Source organism: Salvelinus namaycush, chromosome 5 (assembly GCF_016432855.1).
Source record: "Salvelinus namaycush isolate Seneca chromosome 5, SaNama_1.0, whole genome shotgun sequence".
In the NCBI taxonomy this organism is placed as follows: Eukaryota; Metazoa; Chordata; class Actinopteri; order Salmoniformes; family Salmonidae; genus Salvelinus; species Salvelinus namaycush.
Genome location: NC_052311.1, coordinates 3837179 through 3862851, shown reverse-complemented (window position 1 = coordinate 3862851; position 25673 = coordinate 3837179). Strand labels below are relative to the sequence as shown.

Below are 25673 nucleotides of genomic sequence, written 5' to 3'. Positions count from 1 at the left end.
CTAAGGACCAGTCTGTATAGGACAACATCAACAAGGTAGGGGTCAGAGACTGCACTAAGGACCAGTCTGTATAGGACAACATCAACAAGGTAGAGGTCAGAGACTGCACTAAGGACCAGTCTGTATAGGACATCATCAACAAGGTAGTGGTCAGAGACTGCACTAAGGACCAGTCTGTATAGGACAACATCAACAAGGTAGAGGTCAGAGACTGCACTAAGGACCAGTCTGTATAGAACAACACCAACAAGGTAGGGGTCAGAGACTGCACTAAGGACCAGTCTGTATAGGACAACACCAACAAGGTAGGGGTCAGAGACTGCACTAAGGACCAGTCTGTATAGGACAACATCAACAAGGTAGGGGTCAGAGACTGCACTAAGGACCAGTCTGTATAGGACAACATCAACAAGGTAGGGGTCAGAGACTGCACTAAGGACCAGTCTGTATAGGACAACATCAACAAGGTAGGGGTCAGAGACTGCACTAAGGACCAGTCTGTATAGGACAACATCAACAAAGTAGGGGTCAGAGACTGCACTAAGGACCAGTCTGTATAGGACAACATCAACAAAGTAGGGGTCAGAGACTGCACTGAGGACCAGTCTGTATAGGACAACATCAACAAGGTAGGGGTCAGAGACTGCACTAAGGACCAGTCTGTATAGGACAACATCAACAAGGTAGGGGTCAGAGACTGCACTAAGGACCAGTCTGTATAGGACAACATCAACAAAGTAGTGGTCAGAGACTGCACTAAGGACCAGTCTGTATAGGACAACATCAACAAGGTAGGGGTCAGAGACTGCACTAAGGACCAGTCTGTATAGGACAACATCAACAAGGTAGGGGTCAGAGACTGCACTAAGGACCAGTCTGTATAGGACAACATCAACAAGGTAGTGGTCAGAGACTGCACTAAGGACCAGTCTGTATAGGACAACATCAACAAGGTAGGGGTCAGAGACTGCACTAAGGACCAGTCTGTATAGGACAACATCAACAAAGTAGTGGTCAGAGACTGCACTAAGGACCAGTCTGTATAGGACAACATCAACAAGGTAGGGGTCAGAGACTGCACTAAGGACCAGTCTGTATAGGACAACATCAACAAGGTAGGGGTCAGAGACTGCACTAAGGACCAGTCTGTATAGGACAACATCAACAAGGTAGGGGTCAGAGACTGCACTAAGGACCAGTCTGTATAGGACAACATCAACAAGGTAGAGGTCAGAGACTGCACTAAGGACCAGTCTGTATAGGACAACATCAACAAGGTAGAGGTCAGAGACTGCACTAAGGACCAGTCTGCACACAGCAACAACCAGCAAAGTAATCAGAGGGCCCGTCACAAATGGCATTCTATTCCCTACTACTCTCTGGTCAAAAGTAGTGCACTACAGTATATAACTGTGGAGTTAATAGGGTGCCATTTGGGACACACAGTCACTGCAATGAGGATCAGTCTGTACACACAACACAACCAGGCTGTACTGATGTCTTCATATGCATTGATTATCCATTACATGATGACATGCTCAGGGAGCTGTGAGTGAGCTGTGAGGGAGTTGAGAGGGAGCTGAGAGGGAGCTGAGAGGGAGCTGAGAGGGAGCTGAGAGGGAGCTGAGAGGGAGCTGAGAGGGAGCTGTGAGGGAGCTGTGAGGGAGTTGAGAGGGAGCTGAGAGGGAGCTGTGAGGGAGTTGAGAGGGAGCTGAGAAGGAGCTGTGAGGGAGTTGAGAGGGAGCTGAGAGGGAGCTGAGAGGGAGCTGAGAGGGAGTTGAGAGGGAGTTGAGAGGGAGCTGTGGGGAAGCTGAGAGGGAGCTGAGAGGGAGCTGAGGGGGAGCTGAGGGGAAGCTGTGAGGTAGCTGAGAGGGAGCTGTGGGGAAGCTGAGAGGGAGCTGAGAGGGAGGCTGTTCTGGTGTACAAAGGCCAGTTTGAGTAGCACGTTTTATCATTAATATATGGCCTGTATTTACTATCCAAATGCTGCTCCATGACAGACAGTAATCCAAGTGGTATATCAGACAGACAGTATACCAGGTGGTATATCAGACAGACAGTATACCAGATGGTATATCAGACAGACAGTATACCAGGTGGTATATCAGACAGACAGTATACCAGGTGGTATATCAGACAGACAGTATACCAGGTGGTATATCAGACCGATAGTATACCAGGTGGTATATCAGACAGACAGTATCCCAGGTGGTATATCAGACAGACAGTCTACCAGGTGGTATATCAGACTGACAGTATACCAGGTGGTATATCAGACAGACAGTATACAAGGTGGTATATCAGACAGACAGTATACCAGGTGGTATATCAGACAGACAGTATACCAGGTGGTATATCAGACAGACAGTATACCAGGTGGTATATCAGACAGACAGTATACCAGGTGGTATATCAGACAGACAGTTTACCAGCTTGAGCAATTATGGTGCCATGTTTTCACATGTAGCCCTGAATCCATCTTTGATTTACAAGTAGAATGGTTGGATGGCTGGCTGGGTGTTTCAGTGATGTTGGGACACACCTCAGTGATTTACAGGTAGAATGGTTGGCTGGCTGGCTGGCTGGCTGGCTGGCTGGCTGGGTGGGTGGCTGGGTGTTTCAGTGATGTTGGGACACACCTCAGTGATTTACAGGTAGAATGGTTGGCTGGCTGGCTGGCTGGCTGGCTGGCTGGCTGGCTGGCTGGCTGGCTGGCTGGGTGTTTCAGTGATGTTGGGACACACCTCAGTGATTTACAGGTAGAATGGCTGGCTGGCTGGCTGGCTGGCTGGCTGGCTGGCTGGCTGGCTGGCTGGCTGGGTGGGTGGCTGGCTGGGTGGCTGGCTGGGTGGGTGGGTGGCTGGCTGGGTGGCTGGCTGGCTGGCTGGCTGGCTGGCTGGCTGGCTGGCTGGCTGGCTGGCTGGGTGTTTCAGTGATGTTGGGACACACCTCAGTGATTTACAGGTAGAATGGCTGGCTGGCTGGCTGGCTGGCTGGCTGGCTGGCTGGCTGGCTGGCTGGCTGGCTGGCTGGCTGGCTGGATGTTTCAGTGATGTTGGGATACAGCTCATGGATTCTCTAACTGCCCCTAACAGCTTCCTCTTGTGTTCTGCATGACGACATCCAATTTGTTGAACCAGCGCATGAAGAAAATGGAAATGAAAGTAACTCATAAACAACATTTACAATTACTTCCAACCGACAAAAGACTCAAGAGATGTAATCGTGTTTCTGTCTCCGTCTGGTGTGCTTCACAAGTCTGCTAATGTAAGAACTGAAGTGGAGAGTAATTAAAAGCTGCTAGCACAAGGAAATGAGTTTTCTTTGAGATGTGTTTAATACTGTAATCAGAGGTTATTAGGGTCTGTCCTCTACAGAACAACGTTTGTAAATGCATGATATATTCAGGTTGTACTAACTGTCATATAAATGATTTATGTTTAAGGGGTCATGACAAGTTTTTCGATTGCCCTGTTGAAGCCATGCAAACATGTTTAATCAAAGTCTATTTTTTTTTTCGTGTTGCTTTTTTAAAATCACACCCACTCTGTTAACAGTCATTTCTGGGCCCTCAAATTGCTATCTGATGCAGGCCCTTCTGAAATAAGAGCACCCCTGGTTAATTACATAGTACTATTGACTGTACAGTTGATCAAAGTCTTGTGTTGTCCGAGATGGTGGTCAGTGAAAGGACTCTTACATGTGGCTATCTTAATGATATTGGTTCCCTATATAGTGTCCTACTTTTAACTAAAGCCCTATGGGTCGTGGTCAAAAGTAGTGCACTTTATAGGGAATAGGGTGTCACTTGGGACTCGGGCATATTGATCCTGAAGTGTTTCCAGTATAGCTCTAACCCAGTGGGCAGGTGAAATGACATTTAAGAAGAGCAGCAGGCACTGACCTGTGAGCCGGGATCTTATGATCTCCCGCTATCAAGACGACATCACACAGCTGCTTGTGCTGAAGATAAGTCTCCATCTTGCGAAAGGTCTGTTCCGCATGGTTTGTAGCCTGGAAGAACTCATCCGAGCCGTTGGAGCTCATCCTAGAGGAGGAAGAGGAGGAGGAGGTGGAGGAGGAGGAGGTGGAGGAGAAGGTGGAGGGGGAGGAGGGGGAGGAGAAGGGGGAGGTGGTGGAGGAGGAGGAGGAGGTGGAGGAGGAGGAGGGGGAGGAGGGGGAGGAGAAGGGGGAGGAAGGGGAGGAGGGGGAGGAGAAGGGGGAGGTGGTGGAGGAGGAGGAGGAGGGGGTGGAGGAGGAGGAGGAGGAGGAGGTGGAGGTGGAGGTGGAGGAGGAGGATATATGTATATAATCGTGGTTATAGCCCTACACGGAATTATACGGTTGTAATTCGGTTACATGACCATATAATGCTACTAATATCAATATGTTTTAGACCAGACAATGGACTGTGAATAGAACATATTATTTGATATGTGGAATGCAAACCACATTTGGTAGAATTCCACCACCCCCCCCCCCCCCCCCCCCCCCCTACATACACAAAAACCGAGAGACGTACAGTCCCCATAGGAGAACTCTTTAATGAACCTTTTTGGTTCCAGGTAGAACCTTTTTGGGTTTACACTTTACACTTTACACAGAAGTTTCTACTGTACATGGGGACAATCGAATAACCTTTTTGGAGCCCTTTTTTCTAAGAGTGAACCTAGCAGACCTAAAAGGTATATTGTATCACACTCAAAGTAACACAATCATCATAGTGATATGACAAAACCCAACTTGCTGTGCGGCAGGCAAACATCATTTTATAGGCTAAACCGGCATCTTTCAGTAAGTTAATATGTCAGAGGTGCAGTAAGTTAATATGTCAGAGGGACAGTAAATAATATGTCAGAGGGACAGTAAGTTAATATTTCAGAGGTACAGTAAGTTAATATTTCAGAGGTGCAGTAAGTTAATATGTCAGAGGTACAGTAAGTTAATATGTCAGAGGTACAGTAAGTTAATATGTCAGAGGTACAGTAAGTTAATATGTCAGAGGGACAGTAAATGAATATGTCAGAGGTACAGTAAGTACGAGGTAAGTACTACTTATAGGTAAGTACTGCAGAACTAAAGCAACGATACTCGTTACTGCTAGGTACAATGAGTGCGTACCTAGCAGACCTAAAAGGTATATTGTATCATAATCAAAGTAACACAGTCATCATAGTGATACGATAAAACACAACTTGCTATGCGGCAGGCGAACATCATTTTATAGACTAAACGGCCATCTTCCTCCACCAGTCTGAGCCGAATTAAAAGTGTAACAACTAAACTGCGTACCTAAGCGGATAAAGAAACTGAGCGCTAACTCCAACGGGACAGGCTGCTTACAATCTAGGCAATTCCCGCCTCGCCTTCCAAACAAAATGTTTGTTTTTTTTATAGACATGGACTAAGCAAATGAGCTGGCTTCCCGTTCACAGTATTGTGTTAATGCTGTATTCTGAGCCCCGCTCCCCAAAGACCGGAAGATTCCATGCTGTTTTACAGAGTATAAATAATCCTTCAGACTTGTGGCAAATAATTCAGGCCCAGTTACTTTGGTGTCCTTCACGGGGGGCAAATCCACTTGCTGACATTCAAGTCGTTTGTTACACTGAATAATCAGTCGCAACTGTCAGAGAGAATTAACTGATTCTAAAAGCTTTTTCTATGAGGAGATTCATAGTTTTCAAAGTTTTTCGGAACACACTGTACATGGGAGAATGTAAGAAATGTCAACATCTATGACGGTATGTTATCGGTCTACACCACCATAGAAACAGAATCCACACATACAGGAGAACTTGTGGCTTTCGTCTTTTCAGAAAATATGTTATATATATACGAGGTTGTGGACCACAGCCTATAGTAGAAACCTTTATTGGGGAGCTTTATGATATATTAATCTGTAATTTATTGCCCTGTCTGACTCAGGGAGTCTTGCGCTCATACCAAATAGCACCCTATTCCCTATATAGTGAACTACTTTTGACCAGGGCCCATAGGGGGGCATTTGTGACACAGCCTTGCTTGGCACCACTAAACTAGACTGAATAAGGACTGGGGCTGTAAAACCGATATGTATCACCTCTGTACGGGCTCAAAGGAACGCTGTAACGTTTTTTTAGGTACAGTAAGTTAATATGTCAGAGGTGCAGTAAGTTAATATGTCAGAGGTACAGTAAGTTACTTTTGCAGAGGTACAGTAAGTTAATGTATCAGAGGTACAGTAAGTTAATATGTCAGAGGTACAGTAAATAATATGTCAGAGGTACAGTAAGTTAATATTACAGGGGTGCAGTAAGTTAATATGTCAGAGGTACAGTAAATACATTTTTCAGAGGGACAGTAAATTAATATCTCAGAGGGACAGTAAGCACGAGGTAAGTACTACTTATAGGTAAGAACTGCAGAACTAAAGCAACGATACTCGTTACTCCTCGTAACCCTGAAGGAAGTGTCAAGATATTGTTTGAAGTCCAGCATTGTAGTGAATAACACAGGTATTGGATAACAGATTTTAAAACATTCATCGCAGTTGAATGTCATATGAATGTCAAGCACCTAACACTGCAAGCAAAATCTCAGTTTCCTTCCAGAATATGTTCATCCCAAATCGTACCTATTCTATGCATAGTGCACAATCTAGGGAATAGAGTGCCGTTTGGGACTCAGCCATAGTAGTGTAATTCTACAGTTTTCTGTTTACTAGCTGTAGGGTCACAGATGCAGCAGCTTCTGTAACGGTGTTCCTCCTCCTCTTCATCCGAAGAGGAGGAGCATGGATTGAACCAAGGCGCAGCGTTGTGAAATGACATGATTTATTAAACAAGACGAAAAAACGAACTACACTTGAATAATTAACAAAACAAATAAACGATGTAGACAGACCTGGACGACGAATTTACATGAAACACGAAGAACGCAATAACAGGAAAACTGACTACACAAAAACCGAACGAACAAACATACCGAGAACAGTCCCGTGTGGCGTAACATACAGACACTGACACAGGAGACAACCACCCACAACAAACAGTGTGAAAACACCTACCTTAATATGACTCTCAATCAGAGGAAACGACACACACCTGCCTCTAATTGAGAGCCATATTAGGTACCCATTAACCAACATAGAAACAGAAAACATAGACTGCCCACCCAAACTCACGTCCTGACCAACTAACACATACAAAAACTAACAGAAAACAGGTCAGGAACGTGACAGCTTCCTCCTCCCACACCCTCCACACTGAACACTGTGGAGCTTGATATAAGCAGAAATAACGACTGACCTGATTGATTACAACACAGAAATACTGCTTTAATCTAATAGTTTACAACACAGAAATACTGCTTTAATCTGATAGATTACAACACAGAAATACTGCCTTAATCTGATAGATTACAACACAGAAATACTGCTTTAATCTGATAGATTACAACACATAAATACTGCCTTAATCTGATAGATTACAACACAGAAATACTGCTTTAATCTGATAGATTACAACACAGAAATTGTGCCTTAATCTGATAGATTCAACAACATAAATACATTTCTCTAATATGATAGATTCAACAACATAAATATATTTCTCTAATATGATAGATTCAACAACATAAATATATTTTTCTAATATGATAGATTCAACAACATAAATATATTTCTCTAATATGATTCAACAAAATAGCTACCAGTATGCCAATCTGTAACAGCAGGACCATTAAACTGTTTTCGGGACCTATTTCACACCATTATCTGACAAAGTAAATTCAAACTGAGTCTGAAAAAGTGTACTTTCAAATATCAACTATATTAAAACTCTCTCTTTAGGGTGTCAGGTAGCCTAGCGGTTAGAGCGTTGGGCCAGTAACCAGAAGGTTGCTGGATTGAAGGGGTTGGGTTAAATGTAGGAAGACACATTTCAGTTGAATACATTCAGTTGAACAGCTGACGAGGTATCCCCCCTTTCCCCTTCCCTGACGAGGTATCCCCCTTTCCCCTTTCTTCTATTGAATATCTAGTCGGCCTACGCAATATTTTAGAATATCTTGTTATGTAATAATAATCTATAATATAATCCATTTAGCAGACGCTTTTATCCAAAGCAATTTACAGTCATGCATGTATACATTTTGGAACGGGCCGTCCCGACGGTCACTGCGATTCAAGCACCATGGTCTACCAACAGCCAACAGAGGACCCGATTTGGATATTTGCACGTCTCCTAGGATTACTCATTCCAAAGCAATATTTAAAGGTCATGGTTTATAAGTCCTATTATAACTATAAGTCTGATCAGGATTACAGCAGCTAGCCCACTTCCCCCCTCTCTCTGCATTAGGTTGGTAGAGAAACTACTCAGACAAAGACCCACATGGCATGCCAAGTCAGTCCACATAGAGTAACCTAGTCCATTAGATAATGTTATGTCTCTGCTTCCTTTATGGTAAATCTGCCATGCTAGCATTCAGATGTGTTGGGCAGAGAGACTCATATTCATTCATTCAGTGATATCACTTCATCCCAGCAGTCAAGCAAGAGACTACCAAGCCTGAGCTGCAGATAATTCTGTCCCCCACCATCCTCACCATACTGACAGTCAGATAGCTAATGGTTTTATGTCTGCTGTTTCATTTTGTTGTTACAGATATTCTTTAATATGGTTATGTCTGTGTGGCCTAAAGGCTAGCCAGCTTCTTTAACAGTATGGTTTCTTTGTGTCTGTACCTACCAGGGGTATCTGGTTGAGAGAACAACCACAGGTCTCTTTGTGTCTGTACCTACCAGGGGTATCTGGTTGAAGGAACAACCACAGGTCTCTTTGTGTCTGTACCTACCAGGGGTATCTGGTTGAGAGGACAACCACAGGTCTCTTTGTGTCTGTACCTACCAGGGGTATCTGGTTGAGAGGACAACCACAGGTCTCTTTGTGTCTGTACCTACCAGGGGTATCTGGTTGAGAGGACAACTACAGGTCTCTTTGTGTCTGTACCTACCAGGGGTATCTGGTTGAAGGAACAACCACAGGTCTCTTTGTGTCTGTACCTACCAGGGGTATCTGGTTGAGAGGACAACCACAGGTCTCTTTGTGTCTGTACCTACCAGGGGTATCTGGTTGAGAGGACAACCACAGGTCTCTTTGTGTCTGTACCTACCAGGGGTATCTGGTTGAAGGAACAACCACAGGTCTCTTTGTGTCTGTACCTACCAGGGGTATCTGGTTGAAGGAACAACCACAGGTCTCTTTGTGTCTGTACCTACCAGGGGTATCTGGTTGAGAGGACAACCACAGGTCTCTTTGTGTCTGTACCTACCAGGGGTATCTGGTTGAGAGAACAACCACAGGTCTCTTTGTGTCTGTACCTACCAGGGGTATCTGGTTGAGAGGACAACCACAGGTCTCTTTGTGTCTGTACCTACCAGGGGTATCTGGTTGAGAGGACAACCACAGGTCTCTTTGTGTCTGTACCTACCAGGGGTATCTGGTTGAGAGGACAACCACAGGTCTCTTTGTGTCTGTACCTACCAGGGGTATCTGGTTGAGAGGACAACCACAGGTCTCTTTGTGTCTGTACCTACCAGGGGTATCTGGTTGAGAGGACAACCACAGGTCTCTTTGTGTCTGTACCTACCAGGGGTATCTGGTTGAAGGAACAACCACAGGTCTCTTTGTGTTTGAGAGCACATGGAGGAAAATTGCTACGGCAATTAATGGAGAATGGTTATTGCCCCCAATATATCTCTCCCTCCCCGCTATTACGACCCCCCTGGCTGAGTCCCAAATGGCACCCTATTCCATGGTCAATAGTAGTGCACTATATATGGAATAGGGTGCTATTTGCGACAACACTGTGCGTTGTAAATTATATCAGTAAAGTAGTGTTGTAACGTCTTGTCAGCTTAATGTCTACCAAGCCTTGATAGATAATGAAGGCTATAGCCGGTAAGGTATTGACTCATTTTTTTCAATATTGAATAATATGTCAGAGGAGGAGGAAACCTTGAGTTGGTTTAAATGGAAAGGCATCAATCTGACTTCTTTTTTTTTTTTTTTACACTTTAGCAATTTAGCAGTCGCTTATCCAGAGAGACTTACAGGAGCAATTAGGGTTAAGAGTCTTGCTCAAGGGCACATCGACAGATTTTAGTCAAAAACCAGAGAACTTTCGGTTACTGGCCTAACACTCTTAATCGCTAGGTTACCCGCCGCCCTTTAGAATTAGTGGTTTCATTTGCTGATTCAATCACTCATATTTACAGCGGTGTGTGAGTGTTCCAAGCACTTGCTGACATGTCATATGTGTATAAAATATGCTTGATGTGCTGCTGAAAACATATTACATGGAGAAATATACTATTTGCAGTGGTAAGGAAAACTACATTCAATTCCTTCGTGAGATTTGGCATTCCACACCCATAGATGACCTATATGATTACTCTGCCGAGGCCTGGGGGACTTCAGGAAAGTGGAAATGTACATTTAAGTGGAAAATGTGCATGTGTTAGCAAACCGCTTCCCCTAGTTTGCTGATGTCGGTTTAAGAAACATTAAGATCCACACAATGTTTGCTATAATAAGAACGCTCATACAGATACCTGTTTGGCTAGATCAATAGCAACACATTTAAAGAATAGAAAACAAAACAACATTTTAATTGTAAAGGTGATTGTTTGATTTCTTTGTATCTTGCAAATTCTGTAACAATTCCTTTGTTATTTAGGCTATACATCCTCCTACTGCTCGCGTATTCCCACAAGCATTATGGGATCTTTATGTCAGACTGGGTGTCAACCACCAACTGAGAACCTATAAGCCATCGTGAAAAACAACTGAGTTGACAGGGAGAAGGTTTTGATATTGCTCTCCCAAGATGATTGAGGGGGAATTGAGATATCATTTACTCATGGTTAAAGCTGCTGACTCAAACCTCTGTTAGTGTTTTACAAGAAGGGGTCAGGGTTTCTATTTATTTGGGGTTATGTTGTATATTTCAGAGAAAGCAGGGTTGAGACGTTGTTTGTTTGGCAGCAATGAGAGGTCGTTTGGATGTCAGTGATGAGCATAAGGGGGTCTCCGATGGTGCAGTGATTGGTTGGGGGTGGTTTATATTTTTTTTTACCTTTTGAGGATCTGAGGACCCATGCCAAATCTTTTCAGTCTCCTGAGGGGGAATAGATTTCGTCGTGCCCTCTTCATGACTGTCTTGGTTTGCTTGGACCATGTTAGTTTGTTGGTGACGTGGACACCAAGAAACTTGAAGCTCTCAACCTGCTCCACTGCAGCCCCGTCGATAAGAATGGGGGCGTGCACGGTCTTCCTTTTCATGTAGTCCACAGTCATCTCGTTTGTCTTGATCACGTTGAGGGAGAGGTTGTTGTCCTGGCACCACACGGCCAGGTCTCTGACCTCCTCACTATATGCTGTCTCAACGTTGTCGGTGATCAGGCCGACCACTGTTGTGTCATCGGCAAATTTAATTATGGTGTTGGAGTCATGCCTGGCCATGCAGTCATGAGTGAACAGGGAGTACAAGACGGGACTAAGCACGCACCCCTGAGAGGCCCCTGTGTTGAGGATCAGCGTGGCGGATGTGTTGTTACCTACCCTTACCACCTGGGGGCGGCCTGTCAGGAAGTCCAGGATCCAGTTGCAGAGGGAGGTGTTTAGTCCCAGTGTCCTTAGCTTAGTAATGAGCTTTGAGGGCACTATGGTGTTGAACAGTGAGCTGTAGTCAATGAATAGCATTCTCACATAAGTGGTCCTTTTGTCCAGGTGGGAAAGGGCAGTGTGGAGTGCAATAAAGATTGCACAATCTGTGGATCTGTTGGGGAGGTATGCAAATTAGAGTGTGTCTAGGGTTTCTGAGATGATGGTGTTGATGTGAGCCATGACCAACCTTTCAAAGCACTTCATGGCTACAGACGTGAGTGCTATGGGTCGGTAGTCATTTAGGCAGGTTAGCGTAGTGTTCTTGGGCACAGGCACTATGGTGGTCTGCTTAAAAGATGTTGGTATTACAGACTCGGACAGAGAGAGGTTGAAAATGTCAGTGAAGACACTTGCCAGTTGGTTAGCGCATGCTCGGAGTACACGTCTTGGTAATCCGTCTGGCCCTGCGGCCCTGTGAATATTGACCTGTTTAAAGGTCTTACTCACATCGGCTGCAGAGAGAGTGATCACACAGTTTTCCGGAACAGCTGGTGCTCTCATGCATGTTTCAGTGTTATTTGACTCAAAGCGAGCATAGAAGTAGTTTAACTCGTCTGGTAGGCTCGTGTCACTGGGCAGCTCTCGGCTGTGCTTCACTTTGTAGTCTGTAATGGTTTGCAAGCCCTGCCACATCTGACGAGCGTCAAAGCCGGTGTAGTATGATTCGAACTTAGTCCTCTATCTTAGTCCTGTCCTTTGCCTGTTCGTCGGAAGGCATAGCGAGATTTCTTTAAAAGTTTCCGGGTTAGAGTCCCGCTCCTTGAAAGCGGCAGCTCTAGCCTTTAGCTCAGTGCGGATGCTGCCTGTAATCCATGGCTTCTGGTTGGGGCATGTACGCACGGTCACTGTACGGATTTAAGTTTCCCTGCATTAATGCCCCTGGCTACTAGGAGCGGAATACAGCTCATTCAATGCTGTCTTAGTGCCAGCCTCTGACTGTGGTGGTATGTAAATAGCTACAAAGAATACAGATGAAAACTCTCTCGGTAGGTAGTGTGGTCTACAGCTTATCATGAGATACTCTACCTCAGGTGAGCAATAGCTCGAGACTGCCTTAGAAATCGTGCACCAGCTGTTATTTACAAAAATACATAGCCCGCCGCCCCTTGTCTTACCAGACGCAGCTGTTCTATCCTGCCGGTACATCGTATAACCAGCCAGCTGTATGTTGATATTGTCATCGTTCAGCCACAACTCCGTGAAGCATAAGATGTTACAGTTTTTAATGTCCCATTGGTAGTATAATCTTCCGGGTAACTCATCGATTTTATTCTCCAAGGATTGCACGTTTGCTAGTAGAATGGTAGGAAGTGGGGGATTATTTGATCGCCAACGAATTCTCAGAAGGCAGCCTGCCCTTCAGCTACTCTTTCTCCGCCTCCTCTTCACGCAGATCACAGGAATCGGGGCCTGTTCCCGAGGAAGCAGTATGTCCTTCACATCGGGCTCGTCAGAGTCGTGAAAGGAAAAATAGGATTCTGCTAGTCTATGGTGAGTAATCGCAGTCCTGATGTCTAGAAGTTATTTTCGGTCATAAGAGACGGTAGCGGCAACATTATGTACAAAATAAGTTTAAAAAATTGTTACAAACAACGCAAATAAACGAACAAAAACGTAATCGGCTGGGGGCATGTAAAATGTCTGCCTTCTTCTCCAGCGCCATCTCATAGCCCCACTATCGTTATTTACTGCTGCTCTTTAATTATTTGTTTTTGTTATTGTCTTAAAACTGTGTTTTTTAAGGGCTTGTAATTAGGAGTTTCACTGTGACAAATAAAATTTGATTTGATTTGATTTAACTCTCGTAATAATGGTAACATTCTATTAATATTGGTAGCACTATTAATATTGGTAACATTCTATTAATATTGGTAACATTCTATTAATATTGGTTACATTCTATTAATATTGGTAACATTCTATTAATATTGGTAACATTCTATTAATATTGGTAACACTATTAATATTGGTAACATTCTACTAATATTGGTAGCACTATTAATATTGGTTACATTCTACTAATATTGGTAACATTCTATTAATATTGGTAACATTCTATTAATATTGGTAACATTCTACTAATATTGGTAGCACTATTAATGTTGGTAACATTCTATTAATATTGGTTACATTCTATTAATATTGGTAACATTCTATTAATATTGGTAACATTCTACTAATATTGGTAACAATCTATTAATATTACTTACACTTTATTAATATTGGTAACATTCTATTAATATTGGTAACATTCTATTAATATTGGTAACACTATTAATATTGGTAACATTCTACTAATATTGGTAGTATTCTACTAATATTGGTAACATTCCATTAATATTGGTAACATTCTATTAATATTGGTAACATTCTATTAATATTGGTAACATTCTACTAATATTGGTAACATTCTACTAATATTGGTAACATTCTATTAATATTGGTAACATTCTATTAATATTGGTAACATTCTATTAATATTGGTAACATTCTACTAATATTGGTAGCACTATTAATGTTGGTAACATTCTATTAATATTGGTTACATTCTATTAATGTTGGTAACATTCTACTAATATTGGTAGCACTATTAATATTGGTAACATTCTACTAATATTGGTTACATTCTATTAATGTTGGTAACATTCTATTAATATTGGTAACATTCTACTAATATTGGTTACACTATTAATATTGGTAACATTCTACTAATATTGGTAGCACTATTAATATTGGTAACATTCTACTAATATTGGTTACATTCTATTAATATTGGTAACATTCTACTAATATTGGTAGCACTATTAATGTTGGTAACATTCTACTAATATTGGTAGCACTATTAATATTGGTAACATTCTACTAATATTGGTAGCACTATTAATATTGGTAGCACTATTAATATTGGTAACATTCTACTAATATTGGTAGCACTATTAATATTGGTAGCACTATTAATATTGGTAACATTCTACTAATATTGGTAGCACTACTAATATTGGTTGCATTCTACTAATATTGGTAGCACTATTAATATTGGTAGCACTATTAATATTGGTAACATTCTACTAATATTGGTAGCACTACTAATATTGGTAGCACTATTAATATTGGTAACATTCTACTAATATTGGTAGCACTATTAATATTGGTAACATTCTACTAATATTGGTAGCACTATTAATATTGGTAACATTCTACTAATATTGGTAGCACTATTAATATTGGTAACACTATTAATATTGGTAACATTCTATTAATATTGGTAACATTCTATTAATATTGGTAACGTTCTACTAATATTGGTAGCACTATTAATATTGGTTACATTCTATTAATATTGGTTACATTCTATTAATATTGGTAACATTCTATTAATATTGGTTACATTCTATTAATATTGGTAACATTCTACTAATATTGGTAACATTATATTAATATTGGTAACATTCTATTAATATTGGTTACATTCTATTAATATTGGTTACATTCTATTAATATTGGTAACATTCTATTAATATTGGTAACACTATTAATATTGGTAACATTCTACTAATATTGGTAACATTCTATTAATATTGGTTACATTCTATTAATATTGGTAACATTCTACTAATATTGGTAACATTCTATTAATATTGGTAACATTCTACTAATATTGGTAACATTCTACTAATATTGGTAGCACTATTAATGTTGGTAACATTCTATTAATATTGGTTACATTCTATTAATATTGGTAACATTCTATTAATATTGGTAACATTCTACTAATATTGGTAACAATCTATTAATATTACTTACACTTTATTAATATTGGTAACATTCTATTAATATTGGTAACATTCTATTAATATTGGTAACACTATTAATATTGGTAACATTCTACTAATATTGGTAGCATTCTACTAATATTGGTAACATTCCATTAATATTGGTAACATTCTATTAATATTGGTAACATTCTATTAATATTGGTAACATTCTACTAATATTGGTAACATTCTACTAATATTGGTAACATTCTATTAATATTGGTAACATTCTATTAATATTGGTAACATTCTATTAATATTGGTAACATTCTACTAATATTGGTAGCACTATTAATGTTGGTAACATTCTATTAATATTGGTTACATTCTATTAATGTTGGTAACATTCTACTAATATTGGTAGCACTATTAATATTGGTAACATTCTACTAATATTGGTTACATTCTATTAATGTTGGTAACATTCTATTAATATTGGTAACATTCTACTAATATTGGTTACACTATTAATATTGGTAACATTCTACTAATATTGGTAGCACTATTAATATTGGTAACATTCTACTAATATTGGTTACATTCTATTAATATTGGTAACATTCTACTAATATTGGTAGCACTATTAATGTTGGTAACATTCTACTAATATTGGTAGCACTATTAATATTGGTAACATTCTACTAATATTGGTAGCACTATTAATATTGGTAGCACTATTAATATTGGTAACATTCTACTAATATTGGTAGCACTATTAATATTGGTAGCACTATTAATATTGGTAACATTCTACTAATATTGGTAGCACTACTAATATTGGTTGCATTCTACTAATATTGGTAGCACTATTAATATTGGTAGCACTATTAATATTGGTAACATTCTACTAATATTGGTAGCACTACTAATATTGGTAGCACTATTAATATTGGTAACATTCTACTAATATTGGTAGCACTATTAATATTGGTAACATTCTACTAATATTGGTAGCACTATTAATATTGGTAACATTCTACTAATATTGGTAGCACTATTAATATTGGTAACACTATTAATATTGGTAACATTCTATTAATATTGGTAACATTCTATTAATATTGGTAACGTTCTACTAATATTGGTAGCACTATTAATATTGGTTACATTCTATTAATATTGGTTACATTCTATTAATATTGGTAACATTCTATTAATATTGGTTACATTCTATTAATATTGGTAACATTCTACTAATATTGGTAACATTCTATTAATATTGGTAACATTCTATTAATATTGGTTACATTCTATTAATATTGGTTACATTCTATTAATATTGGTAACATTCTATTAATATTGGTAACACTATTAATATTGGTAACATTCTACTAATATTGGTAACATTCTATTAATATTGGTTACATTCTATTAATATTGGTAACATTCTACTAATATTGGTAACATTCTATTAATATTGGTAACATTCTACTAATATTGGTAACATTCTACTAATGTTGGTAACATTCTACTAATATTGGTAGCACTATTAATATTGGTAACATTCTACTAATATTGGTTACATTCTATTAATATTGGTAACATTCTACTAATATTGGTAGCACTATTAATGTTGGTAACATTCTACTAATATTGGTAGCACTATTAATATTGGTAACATTCTACTAATATTGGTAGCACTATTAATATTGGTAGCACTATTAATATTGGTAACATTCTACTAATATTGGTAGCACTATTAATATTGGTAGCACTATTAATATTGGTAACATTCTACTAATATTGGTAGCACTACTAATATTGGTTGCATTCTACTAATATTGGTAGCACTATTAATATTGGTAGCACTATTAATATTGGTAACATTCTACTAATATTGGTAGCACTACTAATATTGGTAGCACTATTAATATTGGTAACATTCTACTAATATTGGTAGCACTATTAATATTGGTAACATTCTACTAATATTGGTAGCACTATTAATATTGGTAACATTCTACTAATATTGGTAGCACTATTAATATTGGTAACACTATTAATATTGGTAACATTCTATTAATATTGGTAACATTCTATTAATATTGGTAACGTTCTACTAATATTGGTAGCACTATTAATATTGGTTACATTCTATTAATATTGGTTACATTCTATTAATATTGGTAACATTCTATTAATATTGGTTACATTCTATTAATATTGGTAACATTCTACTAATATTGGTAACATTCTATTAATATTGGTAACATTCTATTAATATTGGTTACATTCTATTAATATTGGTTACATTCTATTAATATTGGTAACATTCTATTAATATTGGTAACACTATTAATATTGGTAACATTCTACTAATATTGGTAACATTCTATTAATATTGGTTACATTCTATTAATATTGGTAACATTCTACTAATATTGGTAACATTCTATTAATATTGGTAACATTCTACTAATATTGGTAACATTCTACTAATATTGGTAGCACTATTAATGTTGGTAACATTCTATTAATATTGGTTACATTCTATTAATATTGGTAACATTCTATTAATATTGGTAACATTCTACTAATATTGGTAACAATCTATTAATATTACTTACACTTTATTAATATTGGTAACATTCTATTAATATTGGTAACATTCTATTAATATTGGTAACACTATTAATATTGGTAACATTCTATCAATATTGGTAACATTCTATTAATATTGGTAACATTCTATTAATATTGGTAACATTCTATTAATATTGGTAACATTCTACTAATATTGGTAACATTCTACTAATATTGGTAACATTCTATTAATATTGGTAACATTCTATTAATATTGGTAACATTCTATTAATATTGGTAACATTCTACTAATATTGGTAGCACTATTAATGTTGGTAACATTCTATTAATATTGGTTACATTCTATTAATGTTGGTAACATTCTACTAATATTGGTAGCACTATTAATATTGGTAACATTCTACTAATATTGGTTACATTCTATTAATGTTGGTAACATTCTATTAATATTGGTAACATTCTACTAATATTGGTTACACTATTAATATTGGTAACATTCTACTAATATTGGTAGCACTATTAATATTGGTAACATTCTACTAATATTGGTTACATTCTATTAATATTGGTAACATTCTACTAATATTGGTAGCACTATTAATGTTGGTAACATTCTACTAATATTGGTAGCACTATTAATATTGGTAACATTCTACTAATATTGGTAGCACTATTAATATTGGTAGCACTATTAATATTGGTAACATTCTACTAATATTGGTAGCACTATTAATATTGGTAGCACTATTAATATTGGTAACATTCTACTAATATTGGTAGCACTACTAATATTGGTTGCATTCTACTAATATTGGTAGCACTATTAATATTGGTAGCACTATTAATATTGGTAACATTCTACTAATATTGGTAGCACTACTAATATTGGTAGCACTATTAATATTGGTAACATTCTACTAATATTGGTAGCACTATTAATATTGGTAACATTCTACTAATATTGGTAGCACTATTAATATTGGTAACATTCTACTAATATTGGTAGCACTATTAATATTGGTAACACTATTAATATTGGTAACATTCTATTAATATTGGTAACATTCTATTAATATTGGTAACATTCTACTAATATTGGTAGCACTATTAATATTGGTTACATTCTATTAATATTGGTTACATTCTATTAATATTGGTAACATTCTATTAATATTGGTTACATTCTATTAATATTGGTAACATTCTACTAATATTGGTAACATTCTATTAATATTGGTAACATTCTATTAATATTGGTTACATTCTATTAATATTGGTTACATTCTATTAATATTGGTAACATTCTATTAATATTGGTAACACTATTAATATTGGTAACATTCTACTAATATTGGTAACATTCTATTAATATTGGTTACATTCTATTAATATTGGTAACATTCTACTAATATTGGTAACATTCTATTAATATTGGTAACATTCTACTAATATTGGTAACATTCTACTAATGTTGGTAACATTCTACTAATATTGGTAGCACTATTAATATTGGTAACATTCTACTAATATTGGTTACATTCTATTAATGTTGGTAACATTCTACTAATATTGGTAACATTCTACTAATATTGGTTACATTCTATTAATATTGGTAACATTCTACTAATATTGGTAGCACTATTAATATTGGTTACATTCTACTAATATTGGTAGCACTATTAATATTGGTAACATTCTACTAATATTGGTAACATTCTACTAATATTGGTTGCATTCTACTAATATTGGTAGCACTATTAATATTGGTAACATTCTAATAATATTTGTAACATTCTATTAATATTTGTAACATTCTATTAATACTGGTAACATTGTATTAATATTGGTAACATTCTATTAATTTAGGTAACACGCTATTGATATTGGTAACGCTATCAATATTGGTAACATTCTATTAATATTGGTAACATTCTATTAATATTGGTAACATTCTGTTAATATTTGTAACATTCTATTAATATTGGTAACATTCTGTTAATATTTGTAACATTCTATTAATATTGGTAACATTCTGTTAATATTTGTAACATTCTATTAATATTAGTTACACTTTATTAATATTGGTAACATTCTATAAATATTGGTAACGCTATCAAAATTGGTAACATTTTATTAATATTGGTAACATTCTACTAATATTGGTAACATTCTACTAATATTGGTAACATTCTATTAATATTACTTACACTTTATTAATATTGGTAACACTATTAATATTGGTAACATTCTATTAATATTGGTAACATTCTATTAATATTGGTTACACTTTAGTGATGTTGGTAACATTCTATTAATATTGGTAACATTCTATTAATATTGGTAACATTCTATTAATATTGGTAACATTCTATTAATTTTGGTAACATTCTATTAATTTTGGTAACATTATACTTATCATCCTCCAGAATATTCAATTCAAAACCCCTTTTTTTAACAATAAGATTCAGCAAAAACAAAGGGACACGTTCCTATGATATATTCTATCCATCTACACACAGTGGTATTCAAAGTTGTGGTCAATTGCAGTTGGGTCAGCAAAATGTCTAAAAAATGTCTAAATAAACAAAAACAAAAAATTATAAACGCAACATGTAAAGTGTTGGTCCCATGTTTCATGAGCTGAAATAAAAGATCCTAGAAACTTTCCATGCACAAAAAAAAAGCTTATTTCTCTCAAATGTTGTGCACGGATTTGTTTACATCCATGTTAGTGAGCATTTCTCCTTCGCCAAGTAAATCCATCCACCTGACAGGTGTGGCATATCAAGAAGCTGATTGAACAGCATGATCATTACACAGGTGCACCTTGTGCTGGGGACAATAAAAGGCCACTAAAATCTGCAGTTTTGTCACACAACACAATGCTAAAGATGTCTAAAGTTTTGAGGGACCGTGCAATTGGCATGCTGACTGCAGGAATGTCTGAGAATGTTGCCAAAGAATTGAATGTTCATTTCTCTACCATAAGCCACCTCAAACGTTGTTTTAGAGAATTTGGCAGTACATCCAACCAACCTCACGACAGCAGACCACGTGTATGGCATCGTGTGGGCAAGCGGTTTGCTGATGTCAACATTGTGAACAGAGTGCCCCATGGTGGCAGTGGGGTTATGGTATGGGTAGGCATAAGCTATGGACAACGAACACAATTGCATTTTATTGATGGCAATTAGAATGCACAGAGATACCATGAAGAGATCCTGAGAACCATTGTCTTGCCCTTCATCCACCGCCATCACCTCATGTTTCAGTATGATAATGCAAGGATCTGTACACAATTCCTGGAAGCTGAAAATGTCCAAGTTCTTCCATGGCCTGCATACTCACCACACATGTCACCCATTGAGCACATTTTGGAATGCTCTGGATCGACGTGTATGACACTGTGTGCCAGTTCCCGTCAATATCCAGCAACTTGGCACAGCCATTGAAGAGGAGTGGGACAACATTCCACAGGCCACAATCAACAGCCTGGTGAACTTTACGCAAAGGAGATGTGTCATGCTGTATGAGGCAAATGGTGGTCACACCAGATACTGACTGTTTTTTTTAAGGTATCTGTGACCAACAGAAGCATATCTGTATTCCCAGTCAAGTGAAATCAGTAGATTAGATCCTAATTAGTTTATATCAATTGACTGATTTCCTTATTTGAACTGTAAAATGTTTGAAATTGTTGCATGTTGGGGGATGGGGGGGGGGGTTAGTATACAGATTATTTTATGGGACAATATATGAAACAATTTGGTACATTTGATAAGTGAGATGAACATTAAATACATTATTTGTTGATGTAAAAATTAATATTCACAGATTTTAAGGTTGTGTCATTAGATTTGCATAGGGGTGGGGTCCCCAGAAGTTCTCGGTAAAGAAATAGGGTCCACAGACGTTCTCGGTAAAGAAATGGGGTCCACAGAAGTTCTCGGTAAAGAAATGGTGTCCCCAGAAGTTCTCGGTAAAGAAATGGGGTCCCCAGAAGTTCTTGGTAAAGATATGGGGTCCCCAGAAATTCTCGGGAAAGAAATTGGGTCCCCAGAAGTTCTTGGTAAAGAAATTGTGTCCCCAGAAATTATCGGGAACGAAATGGGGTCCCCAGAAGTTATCAGTAAAGAAATTGGGTCCCCAGAAGTTCTTTGTAAAGAAATGGGGTTCTCGGTAAAGACATGGGGTCCCCAGAAGTTCTTGGTAAAGAAATGGGGTCCCCAGAAGTTCTCTGTAAAGAAATGGGGTCCCCGCTGAATAAATTTGAATAGCACTGATCTACAGGCATAGAAAGCCTTGTTTTGGTATCAGTGTCTGTGAAGGGCTCATCACCTGAGTTTGCCATAGAGAGGATAAAGGGAGACAGGTCATCTTCATCTCTGATTGGCTTTTAGTGCTCACCTTTCAACAACAACACCTGTTTACTTCCCTGCAACAACACAAGCAGAACAAGATATCACCCCAGAAATCCCCTGGAATATTTACGGGCTATAAGATGTACACAACAAGACAAGCAGAACAAGATATCACCCCAGAAATCCCCTGGAATATTTACGGGCTATAAGATGTACACAACAACACAAGCAGAACAAGATATCACCCCAGAAATCCCCTGGAATATTTACGGGCTATAAGATGTACACAACAAGACAAGCAGAACAAGATATCACCCCAGAAATCCCCTGGAATATATACGGGCTATAAGATGTACACAACAAGACAAGCAGAACAAGATATCACCCCAGAAATCCCCTGGAATATATACGGGCTATAAGATGTACACAACAAGACAAGATCACACAGCCCAAACTCCCAAGGATGTATTTCAACATAATCCTTTTCGAGGTTGCTTTCCGATAAAATAAAATGCCAGAAAGGAACTAGCACATGAACAGCCAAATAGGTACAGAATGTATGTCGGTGGGAGTTTAATATCAGAATCTGAGATATGTTTCTGGAGAACAATTGAAAGTCTTCTCTTTCATAAGAACATGTAATATTATTTTATGGTGTTACTTTTTGATATTTGGTGTTTTACGTTGTACACAGAGGATATTTATGCAGAATTCTGCATGCGGAGTCTCAATTTGGTGTTTGTCCCATTATGAATTGTGAATTCTTGGTTGGTGAGCGGACTCCAGACCTCACAACCAAAAAGGGCAATGGGTTCTATAACTGATTAAAGTTTTTGTAGAGAGATCCTAATTGGTAGGTCAAATTTTATGTTCCTTTTGAAGGCATAGAAGGCCCTTCTTGCCTTGTCTCTCAGCTCGTTGAAATCTTTGTGGAAGTTACCTGTGGCGCTGATGTTTAGGCCGAGGTATGTATAGTTTTTTTGTGTGCTCTAGGGCAACGGTGTCTAGATGGAATTTGTATTTGTGGTCTTGGTGACTGGACCTTTTTTGGAAAACCATTATTTGTTGTCTTACTGAGATTTAGTGTCAGGGCTCAGGTCTGACAGAATCTGTGCAGAAGATCTAGGTGCTGCTGTAGGCCCTCCTTGGTTGGTCTGTTTTATAGGGCCTGTCTGTTTTCCTGTGCCTGTGTTCTCTCTCTCTTTCTGTTTTATAGAGCCTGTCTGTCTGCCTGTGCCTGCATTCTCTCTCTCTGTCTCTCTCTCTCTTTCTCTCTCTGTCTCTCTCTCTCTCTCTGTCTCTCTCTCTCTGTCTCTCTCTGTCTCTCTCTCTCTGTCTCTCTCTCTCTCTCTCTCTCTCTCTCTCTCTCTCTCTCTCTGTCTCTCTTTCTGTTTTATAGGGCCTGTCTGCTTTCCTGTGCCTGTGTTCTCTTTCTCTCTCTGTCTCTCTTTCTGTTTTATGGGGCCTGTCTATTTTCCTGTGCCTGTGTTCTCTCTCTCTCTCTATATATATATATATATCGCTCGCTCTCTCTCTCTCTCTCTCTTTCTCTCTCTCTCTCTCTCTCTCTCTCTTTCTGTTTTATAGGGCCTGCCTGTCTACCTGTGCCTGCGTTCTCTCTCTCGCGTGCGCGCTCTCTCTCTCTATTTCTCTCTCCCTCTCTCTACCTGTTTTATAGGGCCTTTCTGTCTGCCGGTGACTGCGTTCTCTCTCTCTCTCTTTCTGTTTTATAGGGCCTGCCTGTCTACCTGTGCCTGCGTTCTCTCTCTCGCGCGCGCGCTCTCTCTCTCTATTTCTCTCTCCCTCGCTCTACCTGTTTTATAGGGCCTTTCTGTCTGCCGGTGACTGCGTTCTCTCTCTCTCTCTTTCTGTTTTATAGGGCCTTTCTGTCTGCCGGTGACTGTGTTCTCTCTCTCTCTCTCTCTCTCTCTGATGTAATGTGTGTTCTTCCTGTAGCCACTTTAACTCCCAGGATGAATACATTAATAATAAAATCTCTGTTGCTGCTGCTGTCTGGTACCAGGTGGAGTCAAACTCAATATATACTTCTTTATTCCCACAGCAATAAAGCAAAGGCTTAGGAAGCTTTATCTGCACAAAAACATGAAGTCGTCTCGTCTGTGATACCATGCATGACGTCCAATTAATAATTTAAATATTTTTTATTGGTTTGCGTTTCTTCATCCTGTAGACTAGATTGTGTGAGCGAGAAATAAAGGCAGCTGTACCAGTGAACCACCCCCCAGGTGAGTTATAAAGACAGCTGTACTAGTGAACTACTCCCCAGGTGAGTTATAAAGACAGCTGTACCAGTGAACCACCCCCCAGGTGAGATATAAAGACAGCTGTACTAGTGAAATACCCCCCAGGTGAGTTATAAAGACAGCTGTACCAGTGAAATACCCCCCAGGTGAGTTATAAAGACAGCTGTACCAGTGAACCACTCCCCAGGTGAGTTATAAAGACAGCTGTACCACTGAAACACCCCCCAGGTGAGTTATAAAGACAGCTGTACCAGTGAACTACTCCCCAGGTGAGTTATAAAGGCAGCTGCAGCAGTGAACCACCCCCCAGGTGAGTTATAAAGACAGCTGTACCAGTGAACCACCCCCCAGGTGAGTTATAAAGACAGCTGTACCAGTGAACCACCCCCCAGGTGAGTTATAAAGACAGCTGTACCAGTGAACTACCTCCCAGGTGGGATACAAAGGCAACTGTACCAGTGAACTACACCCCAGGTGAGTTATAAAGACAGCTGCACAAGTGAACCACCCCCCAGGTGAGTTATAAAGACAGCTGTACCAGTGAACCACCCCCCAGGTGAGTTATAAAGACAGCTGTACCAGTGAACTACCTCCCAGGTGGGATACAAAGGCAACTGTACCAGTGAACTACACCCCAGGTGAGTTATAAAGACAGCTGTACCAGTGAACTACTCCCCAGGTGAGTTATAAAGGCAGCTGTACCTGTGAACTACTCCCCAGGTGAGTTATAAAGACAGCTGTACCAGTGAACTACTCCCCAGGTGAGTTATAAAGACAGCTGTACCAGTGAACTACTCCCCAGGTGAGTTATAAAGGCAGCTGTACCAGTGAACTACTCCCCAGGTGAGTTATAAAGGCAGCTGTACCAGTGAACTACACCCCAGGTGAGTTATAAAGACAGCTGTACCAGTGAACTACTCCCCAGGTGAGTTATAAAGACAGCTGTACCAGTGAACTACTCCCCAGGTGAGTTATAAA

At 38.8% G+C, this 25673-nt stretch overlaps 1 protein-coding gene across 1 annotated transcript in view; it reads right to left on the bottom strand.

Moving 5' to 3' along the window:
• The window catches only part of LOC120047369 (kelch-like protein 4), a 63388-nt gene that overhangs the window by 35843 nt on the left and 1872 nt on the right, over positions 1-25673 (bottom strand). Inside the window, exon 2 of the mRNA XM_038992891.1 lies at positions 3905-4067. Within this exon, the coding sequence (XP_038848819.1) occupies positions 3905-4067 (163 nt within the window). The remainder of the gene's footprint in view (positions 1-3904; positions 4068-25673) is intronic.